This window comes from Hypanus sabinus, chromosome 6 (genome assembly GCF_030144855.1).
Source record: "Hypanus sabinus isolate sHypSab1 chromosome 6, sHypSab1.hap1, whole genome shotgun sequence".
Lineage (NCBI taxonomy): Eukaryota > Metazoa > Chordata > Chondrichthyes > Myliobatiformes > Dasyatidae > Hypanus > Hypanus sabinus.
Window position 1 is genome coordinate 181,856,602 of NC_082711.1, and position 14,957 is coordinate 181,871,558.

Sequence of the window (14,957 nt, forward strand, 5' to 3'; positions counted from 1 at the left end):
AAAGGCACAGACAGGCAGAGAAAGAACAGGAAAACCACGTCAGCACTTGTTTTGCAAGCTGAAAGCTCCAACAAGCAAAGCAACAGCAATGAACAGTCTCAGTGACTTCAGATCCTACACAGAGGTTGCAAAGCAGAACCATGAAGTTAAAAGAATTCAGCACAGAAAGTCACTGCTTCACATTCAGCCCATTCTTGTTGTTACAGCACCACAAGCTGTCTGCAGTCAGCATTATAAAATATAAACTGGATAAATAAGCAAAAAAGTTTAATCATCAAGTTTTATGAAGCAATTGCACTTTACATTTCAACAACTTATTACTTAACACTGCTGATTTAGAACTAGGGGATGGATGCCAATTGTAGACATTGGCCATCATACTCCATAAGAACCTCTTTACATTTTCTTCATCTGGATCATGCCAGCAAGTTTTCTGTTCCCATTCTTCAGGTGTTCCTCTTATTCCTGTCAACTCAACTGGACTTCGTGCTATTGAGTTCAACATTCTCACCAGTCTGAATTCATGAATGATCATTTTATATTGATCCCTTGCATTGGTGTCCCAGAGATCAAGACTATTCCAAACAAAGTTATACACCTTTACCACAATATTGCTGTTTTTCACTATAGTCTACTATGGTAAAGTGATGACATATTTCGCAGAAAAGGTACAGGTTGAGTAACCCTTATTTAAAAAAGTAATCCAAGTAAAAGTGGGTGCCATGGTAGTGTAGTGGTTAATGTGATGCTATTACAGCTTGAAGCATCAGAGTTCAGAGTTCAATCCTAGCATCCTCTGTAAGGAGTTTATACATCCTCTCTGTGGAATGCATGGGTTTTCCCGGGTGCTCTGGTTTCCTCCTACAGTCTAAAGACATACTTTAATTGGTAGATTAATTGGTCAGTATAAATTGGCCTGTGAATGGGTTACGGTTAGATCTTGGTTGTTGGGGGTTGCTGGGTAGTGTGGCTCAAAGGGGTGAAAGGGCCTTTTTGGGGATGTATTGTTAAAGATATGGCAAGTGAGCTCAGACCCTTGTACTGCCTGAATTGAATTGAATTGACTTTAATTCTTACATCCTTCACATACATGAGCAAAAATCTTTGTTACATCTCCATCTAAGTGTGCAATCATAGTAATTTGTAATAAATAGAACAGTCAATGTAATATAGAATACACTCAAATCAGCATGAGTTCATCAGTCTGATGGCCTGGTGGAAGAAGCTGTCCCAGAGCCTGTTGGTCCTGGCTTTTATGCTGCGGTACCGTTTCCTGGATAGTAGCAGCTGGAATAGATTGTGGTTGGGGCTGGCTTGTGTCCCCAATGATCCTACGGGCCCTTCACACCTGTCCTTGTAAATGTCTTGAATTATGGGAAGTTCACAACTATAGATGCGCTGGGCTGTCCGCACCACTTTCTGCAGAGTACTGTGATTGAAGGAAGTACAGTTGCCATACCAGGCAGTGATACAGCCAGTCAGGATGCTCTCAATTGTGCCCCTGTAGAAACTTCTTAGGATTTGGGGGCCCATACCAAACTTCCTCAACTGTTTGAGATGAAAGAGGTTGTGCCTCTTTGGATTTTGAAGAATTCTGAGATACTTCCTGCAGCCTGGAATTCTATCAGTTTAGCTAGGTTTGGAGCTGGTCCCAGCAGGAGGCAGTTTGGTGCACCAGTAAGACTGAGAATTGTGTGGATAGCTTTACAGGTGGGCAGGCCAATCACTCGAGCTCAGAGTGGGAAGGCAAGCAGATGGTGAAACTTATGAGTACATCTCACTCTAGAACTTGCTTCCAGCTTGGAAAATGAGGAGGCTGTTCTTTTGTGTACTGCCAGAGCTGAGTTGGGACAGTGCTGTGGGTGACTCAGTTAACCAGGGGAACAGCAAAAGTATTTTGTGTATCCGTTAGCAAGATGAGTTCTAAGGTATCGGAAAAGCCTAAAGGGCTTGTAAGGGTTTTTACCCTTAGCGTAAAACTAGATATAATTGTTTCGATCATGGTGAACAAAATGAGGACATAGTGAGTTTGGCTAAGGAGGCTGGGTTTGTGGAAGATGACGAAGATGATGTTGAAGAGGTTTTGGCATTGCATGACCAAGGACTGACAGATGAACAGCTGATGCAACTGTAAGTGGAAAGGATAACAATCGAAACCGAATGCTGTAGCGAACAGCCCGAAAGTGAAGTCGTTCAGGAAATGAACATGAAGCAATTACGTGAGATTTTCGCCGCGACTGACAAATCTGCAATGATTGCAGAAAAGTATGACTTTAATTTTGAAAGGGTACGTAGGTTTATGGCATATTTGCAGGATGGTTTGAGTGCTTACAAAGAACTATGATAGAAAAATGCGTGAGGCTAAGGAGTCAAGCATACTGTTGTTTTTCAAACCTTCCACATGAGCCGCAGATGATGAACCTTGACCTTTGACATCGAGGCAGGCAGATAAAGAAAGTGGTGACCTGCCTGCCCTGATGGAAGCAGATGACGATGAGATGACACCTCACTCTCCTCTACCTCCCACAACTCAGCCCAACACACCAACATCAGTGTGCTCGCTGTCTTCCTGATTCCGGTAAGTGAAACTACACTGTACATACATTATTTCTACTGTATATAGGCTGTGTATTTTTGTGTTTTTTCATACGATTTGGCAGCTTCATAGCTTAAAGGTTACTGGAGAGAGTGCTTCTGCTGAGAGCACTTGCGCTGAGAGTGCTGCCGAGAGCGCTTGCATGAGATTTTCACTACGCTAGACAGTGCTACAATGGTTACAGAGAAGTATTTCTACTTTATATAGGCTGTGTACTTATCATATCATTCCTGCTTTTACTATATGTAACTGTTATTTTAGGTTTTGTGTGTTATTTGGCAGGTTATTTTTTGGGTCTGTGAACGCTCACAGATTTTCCCCATACAAATAAATGGTTATTGCTTCTTCACTTTATGACATTCCGGCTTACAAACCGTTTCATAGGAACGCTCTACCTTCGGACAGCGGGGGAAACCTGTAGTGGCTTTCTTTGCCAGTCTCCCATAAAGCTGCGACTGGAGAAGCACCTGGGCACAGCTGTATCCTTCCATCTCAGCCACTGAAGCTTTTAACTCCTCCAAAGTTGTCATAGGTCTCTTGGTGACCTCCGTCACTAGCCCCCTTCTTGCATGGTCACTTGGTTTTTGAGGACGGGCTGCTCTAAGCAGATTTATGGCTGTCTTGATGTAACTGTACTCCAAGGAATATTCAATGACTTGGAATTTTCTCGTATCCATTTCCCGGCTTTTGCTTTTCAATAACCTTTTCGCAGAGTTACTTTGAGTGTTCTTTTGTCTTCATGGTGTAGTTTTGCCAGGATACTGACTCTCCAGCAGCTGGACCTTCTACAAACAGGTGTATTTTTACTACTATCAATTGAAACATCTTGTCTGTACATTAGTTGTTGTTTTGTATGGCAGCTGTTTTTCTCTTCACACTTCTAATTGATTTTTGTCAATCCACTCCTCCAGCTTGTGGCCATATTGATGGACAGTGGCAAAGCAGTCACAGATCTTGGTGATAGAGCATATTTGGACCAGGTGGAGAACATCGTGGGTTGGGGTTTGTTGGGCGCCCCATTGGTGTAGTGTTTGTGCTGTTTTGACGGCTGTCCAGCTTTTTTCTGGTAGCTGTAGTAAAGCCCTGAAGGAGCGAGGTGGAGTTGTCGATCAGATCTCCGCTGAGGCATGTTGGTGTGCAAGTAATACTGTATACTAGTGATCTCAATTTAATTATGTGGATTTGAAAACCAATTGACTGTGCCAGTGATGATTTGATGCGTCATCTTAAAGGGGGTGAATACTTATGCAATTATTTTGTGTTTTATATTTGTAATTAATTTAGATTACTTTGTAGAGATCTGTTTTCACTTTGACATTAAAGAGTCTTTTTCTGATGATCAGTGTCAAAAAAATTCAAATTAAATCCATTGTGATTCCATGTTGAAAAACAATAAAATGTGAACACTTCCAAGGAGCGAGGGCGGGGGGGGGGGGGGGGGGTGAAAACTGTACACGAGTGATCAGGGTGTGAGTGAAAGAGGTATTTTAATACGTTCACAGTGACAGTGATCGACGGTGTTGTTGATAGTAAGGAGAGTAGTCTTTGGCCACAGAATAATATTGACCAGTTAGTAAGAAGGGCACAGAAATGGCAGATAGAATTTAAAGCACCACACTCAAAATGTTGTAGGAACTCAGATCAGGCAGCATCTATGGAAATGAATAGATGACATTTTGGGCAGAAACCCTTCTTCAGGACTAAGGAAGGGGGAAGATGTCAGAACAAAAAGGTGGGGGGGGGAGGGGAGGAGAAAGAAGCTAGCTGGAAGGAGATAGGTAAAACCAGGTGGATGGGAAAGGTCAAAGGCTGGAGAAGAAGGAATCTGATAGGACAGTGAATCATTGGAGAAAGGGAAGGGGGGGGGGGACCTTGGACAAAATAACAGGCAGCTGAGAAGCTGTAAAAGGTCAGAGTGGGGAATTTGGTGGGGGGGGGAGAAGGAAAGAGAATGTTGTTACCGGAAGGAGAAATCATTATTCATGCCATTGGGTTGGAGGCTACCCAGACAGAATACAAGGTGTTACTCCTCTATCCCGAGTGTGGCCTCTTAGCACAGGAGGCGGCCATGGACCGACTCGTCAGAACAGGGATAGGAATTGTAATTAAAATGTTTGGGAATATTAATTTCTGCTTCCCGCTTCTGGTGGATGATGCAGAGGTGCTGGATGTAGCAGTCCCTCAATTTATGACAGGTCTCACTAATGTAGAGAAGGCCGCATTGAGAGCGCTAGACATAACAGCCGACCCCAGCAGATTCGCAGTTGAAGTATTGCCTCACCTGGAAGGACTGCCCGGGGTCCTGTACAGAGGTGAGGGAGGTGGTGTATTGCCAGGTGTACTTAAGCCACTTGCAAGGATAAGTGCGAGGAGGGACAAATGGACAAGGGAATCACAGGGGGAGCAATCCCCAAGGAAAGTGGGTGGGGAAGGGAGGAGAGAAAATACATGTAGTATTTGGAGATGGTGTAAGTTGCAGAGGCAGATGGGGTGAATGGGGATGTATGGGAAATGAAGGAGATACGGTATGTGAGTGAGGGGAGCATCAACAGTGCAGGGAGGTAAACCCCATTCTTTAAAGGGGCAGGATATTCTGTTGTCTAGAATGGAAAGCCACTTCCTGGGAACAGAAGTAATAAGGCTGGAAATGCACAATAAATGCTAGGACCCTCTGTACAGTATAGACAGAGAAACTGCAAATGGAATTTAATTCTGCTAAGTGTAAGTTTTATATTTCTGGAGAAGTAATAAGGTTGGATATGTACAATAAATGCTAGGACCTTCTGTAAGTACAGATAGAAATGGGTGATGGAATCTAATCCTGCTAAATGCAGTTTTTACATTTTTGGAGAATTAGTAAGGATGGAAATGTGCAATAAATACTAGGACCCTCTGTATAGATGCTCAATGACCTTGAAAGCAGCAGCACAGGTAGATACAATGGGAAACTGCATCCTTGCCTTTATAGATTAGGGCACAGAAATTAGGAACAGAGACCTATGCTACATCTATGTAAAAGATTGGTAAAGGCCATATCAGGTCTGTTTTGTTCAGCTCTAATCACTATACTATGAGACAAGTGCAGTTGCATGGTGTAAGACCATGAGCTATGGAGCAAAACCAGGCCAATCAGCCAGATTTGACCCATTAATGGACCAACTACCAAGGATAAAGTCTTTCAGCTGTGGATAAGCTGGGTTTTCTTTCTTTGGAGCAGAGGCAACTGAAGGGGTTATCTGATCTAGGTATATGAAATGGTTTGGCAGTGACAAGCATGAATAGTGAGAAGCCTTTCTATAGGCAGAGGGGTTTTAAACAAAAGGGCGTATGTTTAAGATAGGTGGCAGATTTAAAAGGAATCTAGAAAGTTAGCAGTTGCAGATACTCGCACAATATTTAATTAGTATTCATGTGAGAACTTGAATCCTGAGAGCTAGGAAATGGAGCTGGTATGGACAAAGTGGGCTGAAGAGCCTTTCTCTTTTGCTACATGACTCCTGTTGAGTAGATGTTTCACTGCTTTTGAGCTTCATTATAACACCTTCACCTTATTAAAGCATCATAACTGACAACAACCAACAGCCTGCAGAATGGAAGAAATGGGGTCATTTAATCAGACATCTTCCACCATTCAGCAAGACATTGGATGATGTCTGGGGTTCCCAACCTTTTTGTATGCCATGGACCAATGCCATTAAGTAAGCGGTCCATGGACACTAGGTTGGGAAACCCTGTTCCACAATGTTTCCCACCTTATCCCTATATCCTTCAATTTCTCATATCCCCACAAATTATCGGTAACAGTTTGGAATGCAATCATTGACTGCACAGCCTTCTTAGGTAGAGAACTCCAATGATTTACCAACACTAACTTTGACACGGCGACCACAGTTATAGAACCATGGTTTCACACAGCACAGAAACAGGCCCATCAAACCACCATGTTCACACCAACCAGCTCTATTAATTGCACTCAGATTGTGGTCTCACCAAGGACCAATATAATCAAAATGATACCCCATTTTTGAACTTAAATCCTCTTGCAATGATGACCTGATATACTTTTTGTTTTTCTAATTGCTTGCTGCACTGGTATGTTTGTTTTCAGTGACTTATGTACAAGAATACCCAAGTCCCTTTGAATATAAACACTTCACAGTCTTTCATCTTAAAAAAAAATACCTAGCATTTATTTTTCTATCAAATCTCAAATTTATCCACACTTAAGTTTGTCACTACCACCTTAAAGCCTCTCACAGTTTTAAAAACAACTTGAGACTATGCTAGCTGTCAGAACAAACCCTACTTGTAACTACCTGTAACTGCTCTCACATGTTCATCAACTAAATCAGCCTTACTAGACTATACTTTGGCCAATTACCTACCAACTTGCACACCTCTGGATGGATTGGGGGGGGGGGGGGTGTGGAGGGAGTGGAATCCAGGCAGTCACAGGGACAGCGTGTGAACTGGAGGTCAGGGCCAAGGTCAAACCACTAACACTAACCTTTGAACAGAGGTGCCACTATTTTCCCATCATATTCATAATCTGTTAGTTTTAGCTCATCAGCAAACCTGGAAGTAAATGCCCTCAGCTGTCGATATATAGACTGTGAATAACTATGGCCCAAGTGCAGATAGATCACTGCCCGCTGACCTGAGAAGGGTTTGCATATTGCCATTTTCTAGCTTTCTATCTGTTAACTCTCAATCCATGCCAGCCAAGCTTCTTACACAACCGAGTGTCAAGGAAAAACAAACCTAACCCAACCCAGTCTTTCCTCATTGCTGAGGTGCTCCATCCAAGCAATATACTGGTGAATCTCCTTAGCATCCTCTCAAGTGTTAGTATGCCTTTCTCTTGTGTAGTGACCAGAATTACACACAATACTTCAGCAATGGCCTAATCAATGTTTCATAACACTGTACTTTCCTGGTGCTACATTCTGTGCTCTGGCTAGTGGATGTCAGTTTGTAGTGCCTTCTTCACTACCTTACTGAGCTGTGCTTCAGACTTCAAGGATTCTCGGAGATCACCAAAGAAAGAAAAAGCAATTAAAATGAACTATTCTCAATAAATTTTAAATGACTTATCTGAGAATTGCGAATAGATTTTTAAATAAACTGACGCACCTTTCTTGTATGAAACCACACCTGGGAAGAAAGAAAGAAAGAATTGGATTTAGAAACTGAGATTAAGATGAACTTCCCTTCACAAGATGCACCCATAATCTTTGAATGTAATGGATAATAAATTCAACATACTTTTATAAACAGAGGTCAAATGGTTTTAATCTTACTAGGGGATGGTTCACTGTTATGCACAAGCAGATATCCAGCAATATCCTGGTGAATCTCCTTAGCATTCTCTCCAGTATTAGTGTGTCTTCCTCTCATATAGTGACTAGATCTTCAGCTATGGCCTAATCAACGTTTTGTACTTGGTGGGAACCACTGAACAACATTTGTAGAAGGCGGAGCTTAGGAGGGATAATGACACCACACAGGGACTCCTTTTCTTGCATCTTTGGAAACAGCTCTATTTCCATCTTTAATATCTCTATTTTTCCCTTTCAGGGTTCTTTTGAAGATCCTGACCTGGAGTTATACGCCAACTATGGTTCTGTTCAGGAATTGGACCCACTCTCGGGGTTCCATAACTGGCCGTTGTTCGGCACGCCAAAGGCTCGGTCTAAGAGTCCACTCGAATTCGGAAGCCTAGGATCTCGGAGCTCTGAAGATGAGCAGATCGAAGGTTGGTGTCACAACAGGAGACCTGTGTGTCACTGGTTGAAATACTGCTGTGTGTCCGGGACCCGGGATCTTAGCGATCTTCAGGCACACAGCTTGAAAAAAGTGACGTTAACAGACTTTTAACATTGTAAACCAGTGAGTTGTTTGTTATGTCTCCCCACTTGCTGGGAAAACGGAGACACCTCTTTCTACCTAATTAGAGAGAGAGAGAGAGAGAGAGAGAGAACTTGTGATATGTCGAATACTGGGTGAAACGCGAGGTCTTTGATCTTTGCAAGTCTGTGTCTTTGCTAGTGTTTTGCTCATGCTTGACAGTTCTGAAGCTTTCTTTTGCTGGATGGGGGAGATTGTTGCTCACTGCCGCTTACAATGGGGGGGGGGATACTTTGGGGTTCTAAAATTTAACTATCGTTCATTGTTTGGGGTACTCCTTTGTTTTTGTGGATGTTTGCAAAGAAAAAGCATTTCAGGATGTATATATCGTATACATTTCTGACATTAAATTGTACTTTTGAACCTTTTGAGTACCTGATGGTGGACCCAGGCAGTGTTGTCCTGTGGGTGCCTTCAGAGTAAGTAGTAGGTGCACCTTTTGATGGCTGCCTGAGTTAGGCTACAGCAGTGGTCTCATCTGGATCACTGGTTCTGCAGAGCATTTCCAGTTTTAATTGGTAGCTGTTATCCATTTCTCAAAAATTCAGTATTAGTAGATACTAAGCAGTTACTAAAAATATTTATAACAGAAATATAGATATGGGGAGGGGGGAAGAACAGTAGTGATGGCCACCTTGAGTATAAACCTATGGCGCAAGGCACATTAGAAACGTGACTCTGACACTGTTGCATTCGGTTCCTTGTCTCAGGAAACATTGCAGAGGGACACAAAGACTGTATCTGGATTAGAAATAAAACACCTCACTGGGACTTGTGGTCATTCATGTTTCCCAGTGCATGAATATGGCACTGAGATAACCATTCATCACTGAATGACATAGCAGATAAAAGGGATCAGGAAGCTGCCTCCTGCTCATTTCTTCAGTCCCCACAATGGGACAGCATTCCAACAGTGCCTACCTGATGTGGTAACCGCTGGTAGGTTAAATATCTCGGTCCCAGGTTGAGCATTAGCTGAAAATAAAAAGGAACTCATTAGCATCTGGTCATACACCCACATAAATTAGTCTACTCCCGCAGTCCAGGAACCGAGATGTTTACTCTCATGAAATTATTTTCTCTTCAACTACCATTCCCCATATTCCCAAAAACCATCCAAACAAGGAGACTGCCAATCAGCCCAATAAACTGATGATGGCTCATTGTATAGCAATCCAATCAGTCCCAAATCTCATCTTTCTCCAGATCCCTGTCAATTATTCTCTCATGTTTATTCAGCTCATTTTTAGAAACACTAACGGTTTCCACCATTTTTACTGCCAGTGAGTTCCAGAGCAAAGTTCCTCAGAAGTCCCCTTGCACCTTACCTCCCTCACATTGAATAATATGCACACCCTATGGTGTGGAAGGATGGAGGGGTATGGGCCATGTGCCTGCAAATTGGACTAGCTCAGGAAGGCACCTGGGTCAGTGTGGACCAGTTGACCCAAGGACTCTGTGACTCTAACCCTCTTTATTGCAAGAACAACCCAGTCCAACTTTCAAGTAAAATCCCTCTTCCCCAGAACACTTAAAAGGTATTTCCTCTGCATTCCTCCAAGGCCTTCACAGCTTCCAGAGCTGGGAGACCAGAACTGAACACAATATTGTAAAGTCCCACAAAGATTCTCTGATTTTATTCTTGGTCCCTGTTAATGAATCCCACTCATTTCTTAATCACTTTCTCAACCTGTCCTGTCACTGCAATTCAACTGTGCACCTCTACACCCAATATTCTCTCTTTCTGGTGCCCTTTAGAGCGGCCTTTGTATTTTTCACTACTGCTAAAATAGAATTTCATTGCCACTCGATGTCCAATCTGTTGCCCATGTATTTTTAATATTTGTTACTATCATCTTCATTATTCACTACATCTCCAGGATTAATTTATTTGCAAATTTTCAAACATCCACATTGAAGTTATTCATACATGTCAGAAAGTAGGGCTGCCAAAACACTTCCCATCCTCTGCATTTACATTAACAAACACACTTTAATACAACCCAAAATTAAAATCCAGCCAATGCTGGAAATCTGGAAATAAAAACAGAATTCTGGAAATTCTCAGCAGACCAGATGAGCAAAAGAGTTAACATTTTAGTTTAATGGCTATTGAGATATTAATTGAATTTCTCTTTCCACTGATGCTACCTGACCTTTGTAGTAGCTCGGGTCTCCTGCATCACTTTGTTCAATACAACTTTTTATTATTCTGAATGCGAGTCTCCTTTATGCACACCGTCTGACATCATTGTTCTTTAATTTTGCTGATGTATGTTAAATGGGATGTTCAGACTTCACTGTTGTGATTAAATTCACAGCATGTTCCTTGGTTGGGTGAAAGAGGTCTCAAGTATTTTACTGGATGGGGAGCAGTGGACAGCCTGATCAGCAAAAGCATGAAATCAATGAACAACATGGAACCAAACATGAGTGGGGCTCAATGTGGATTTTGACTGGAGCTAAAACAGGTTGTGGCATGGAACTGGACCAGAGTTTGTATGGTAACAGACTGGGGGAAATGTGATGGGGCAGGAATTTATGTGAAAATTGATCAAGTCACAACATGAAATCACACCTGCAAAATGCTGGTGGAACATAGCAGGCCAGGCAGCATCTATAAGGAGAAACACTGTCGACGTGAAATCACACCTGATTAGGATATCAATCATATAGTCACACAACATGGAAATAGGCAGCTCATTCACACTAGCCAGCTGACACCCATCCATTTTAATCTCAGCCCTCAGCACTTGGCCCATAGCCTTCTGTACTTCAATAACTTGTGCCCATTGGGACTCTTCTGAATGCTGCCAGTCACCCTGCTTCCACTACTCTCTGTTGTAACTCTCAGTTGTGACTCTCCATGTACTGTGCGGTAATGTTCTATGTACAAGCAGGCAGCATCAATTGCACAGAATCTCCAAATTAAGTTAGTGTACTTGTCCTTTTCTTATTTGTTTGGGACCTGGAGACTGCTGGCAAGACTTGCACTTGTCACTCATCCTTAACAGGACGAGAAGGTGTAGGCAAACTACTTTCTTGATCTGCTGCAAACCTTCTGGTGAAGGTGATCCCATGGTGCTGTTGCATAAAGAGTTCCAGGATTTAGACCCAGAGGAAACAAAGGGCTAGTGATTTGTTTACAAGTCAGGATGGTGTGCAGTTTGGAGAGAAATCTGCAGGTTGTGGTATTCCTCGTGTTTGCAACTGCTGCTCTTCTTCTGGATGGTAGAGGTTGCAAGCTTGAGAGGGGCTATTCAAATTCACAAGAGAATAATCTGTAGTGCCTTTTGTAAATTGAACACACTGATATGCTGATAGGGAGGCAATGAACATTGAGGGTGGTGGATGATACTTCATCCTTTGTGGAGCTTCACTGAGCAAGACTCCCCTGGCAAGTTTTACTGTTGATGATATTGGGAAAATACATCAATTGCCATGGGACATCTGGGAGTGATAGGCTGGTGCATTCATGTCTGAATAAAACCCTTCCATGATTTGCAAACACGAGGAAATCTGCAGATGCTGGAAATTCAAGCAACACACACAAAATGCTGGTGGAACGCAGCAGGCCAGGCAGCATCTATAGGAAGTACCACCGTTGATGTTTCGGGCTGAGACCCTTCGTCAGGACTAACTGAAAGAAAAGATAGCAAGAGATTTGAAAGTGGGAGGGGGAGGTGGAAATCCGAAATGATAGAAGACAGGAAGGGGAGGGATGAAGCTAAGAGCTGGAAAGTTGATTGGCAAAAGGGATACAGAGCTGGAGAAGGAAAAGTATCATGGAACGGGAGGCCTAGGGAGAAAGAATAGGGGAGAGGAGCACCAGAGGAAGATGGAGAGCAGGCAAGGAGTAATTGTGAGAGAGGCAGAGACAGAAAAAAGAGAGAAAAAAAAGTGGGGGGGGGGGATAATAAATAAGGGATGGGGCAAGAAGGGGAGGAGGGGCATTAACGGAAGTTAAAGAAATAAATGTTCATACCATCAGGTTGGAGGCTACCCAGACAGAATATAAGGTGTTGTTCCTCCAACCTGAGTGTGGCTTCATCTTGACAGTAGAGGAGGCCATGGATAGACATATCAGAATGGGAATGGGATGTGGAATTAAAATGTGTGGCCACTGGGAGATCCTGCTTTCTCTGGCGGACAGAGCGTAGGTGTTCAGTGAAATGGTCTCCCAGTCTGCCCTTCCATGATATTTCTGGTCTCCGTGGAGTGGGGATGAGGGCAAGAACGAGAGCAAAAGCCTGGCCCAGTCACTTACATCCAAGCATAAGAGGCCTGCTTGATGGTGAGTTTAAGAATATGTAAGAGGAATTCTTTTTAACATTTCGGTGAGAAATCAGAACAGGCTCAAATGAGAACAAGAGAGCAGGCTGACTTACCAATGTCAGACTCCCCGCCGCCAGAGGAGTTCAACTTACGAAATATCTCCTGTTTCTTTGACTTCACCATTGGGGAAGTGTTTTCCAGTTTAGTGAAGAACGCTGGTGAATAGCTTATGTTTCCTGGTGATCTCGAGTCACTCCTGGAGAAACAAAGAATACCACAAGACAGTTATTCATAAAACAGAAAGCAGATACAGAGATTGCAACAAACTCAATCTCTGTTAAAACTACGAATTACCAAAATGATAATGACCCAATAGTTTTGTTTAATTTTGCAATAAGGTTAGGGTAATGGAAGCAGGCTTACAACCAGGTGCCAGATCCTAGGGGTTCTAAAGCAGATGGTTTAGAGTAGAATGGAATGATGAGTGTGGCTGAAGAGGTGAAATGGCTTACATACATGAGAATGATAATGACAATGGATCAATGCCCTGAAACATTAACTGAGTTTCTCTCTTCACAGATACTGTCCGACCAGCCGAATTTTAAAAATTCCAGGCCTCATTTTGGCAAACCGGCCCCTTGGCCTTGAAATGTTAACCATTTCTCTTTCTACATATACTGCCTGGTTTAAAATGTTAACAGTTTCTCTCTCCTCAGATACACCTTGAATTGCTGAGTGTTTCCAGCAAATTCTGTTTTTATTTCCAAAGATTCAATGTTAGTTCTCAAAGGCAAAGCATTTCAATTCAGTGATGAAGACAAAGCTAGAAATAAAAGAGCACAGACATCTCAGAAGGCTATAGAACCCTAGGAAATTACAGTGTAGAGAATGTGGAATTTGAAATCAAGCACAGAAACAAGCCTTTAGGTCTATCAAGTCTGCATTGACCACCAACCACCTGTTTACACTGATCTTACATAAATCTCTAACTTTCAACTACTCCGAGACATCACTACTTACCTTCATACTTGAGCAATTGAGAGCTGCCAATTAACCAGCTTTGAGGTGTGGAGTAAACTGGAGCACCCAGTGAAAGCTCACAGTTACGGGGCGGTCTATTAGCTGCTGTACTACTAGCAAAATAACGGTCAAGATTTGGGGCTAAACTGGGAGCCAACAGTGGGTGAAGAGTGATAGGACACAGAACCATGGAATCAATGTAACACAAAAGGATGCATTTAGCTGGTCAGCTCTGCCTGCTCTATGTACGGCTTTCAGCTTTCATTTCAGCTCAGCAAATAAATAACCTTAAATCCAACTCCTGTTTTCAATCCACAATAAGGAGAATGTGAAAACATTAGAAACAATCCAAAAAATGATGAGCGTCATGAAAATAGGATGTGGGAATAGATAAACAAGTAATATAACAGCAGACTTCAAAAGCATCTCAAATGATGCAGAAGGAAAGAGCATCAAATGTAAATGCTGGGACCTGGAAATTGAGACAAGATGATGAACAGGAAACTAAGCAAACAGCATTAACATTAAATGAGTATTTTGTATCAGGTTTCATAGAAGACACTAAAGTCATAGGAAAGCAGTGGGCAATAAGAATGCAAGAGTGATGGAAGATCTAAAATTATCATCAGTAGAGGAGCAAATACCAAGTAAACTACTATGAGTAAAGACACACAAATGTCCTGTATGTCCTGGCCAGCAGCATTGGGTTCCAATAAAGTAGCTGCTGAAAAACAAAAAAACAAAAAATAACACTACCAAACAAGGAGGGGGGGGGGGGAAGAGAGGGAGTGGGAAGACTGGGGTGCCGAGAGGGGTGAGAGGGAGGGGCGGAGTGCCAAGAAGGGGCGAGAGGGAGGGGCGGGGTGCCAGGAGGGGCAAGATTGAGTGAGCATTGCAGTGTAAAAGGGTGGCAAAATTGAAAAAGGTGACAAATACAGGAACTGAAGGTGTTTATTTGAATGCACACAGTATACAAATGTAATCCTCTCAGCATAGGCTTGTAATGAGTTAGGTATTATGGTGAATTTAACCTAACAGGAACGTAACTCGACAATGCATGGGAAAAACGAAAGAGGTCATTTCCATTAAATAAACACGTTTGGGGTAAATATGATTTATTTAAGCTCAAACATAAAAGTCTGAACGTTCCTTCCAAGGG

The 14,957-nt window shown here is 42.5% G+C and overlaps 1 protein-coding gene across 17 annotated transcripts in view; it reads right to left on the reverse strand.

Annotated features, from left to right (window-relative positions):
• ncor1 (nuclear receptor corepressor 1) overlaps positions 1-14,957 on the reverse strand; it is a 270,800-nt gene that overhangs the window by 3,151 nt on the left and 252,692 nt on the right. For all 17 annotated transcript variants that reach the window (XM_059973760.1, XM_059973765.1, XM_059973762.1 and 14 more), the window contains 3 exons: positions 12,892-13,034; positions 9,425-9,478; positions 7,730-7,750 (listed from right to left, as the gene is read on the reverse strand). In XM_059973760.1, coding sequence (XP_059829743.1) covers positions 7,730-7,750; positions 9,425-9,478; positions 12,892-13,034 — 218 coding nt within the window. The remainder of the gene's footprint in view (positions 1-7,729; positions 7,751-9,424; positions 9,479-12,891; positions 13,035-14,957) is intronic.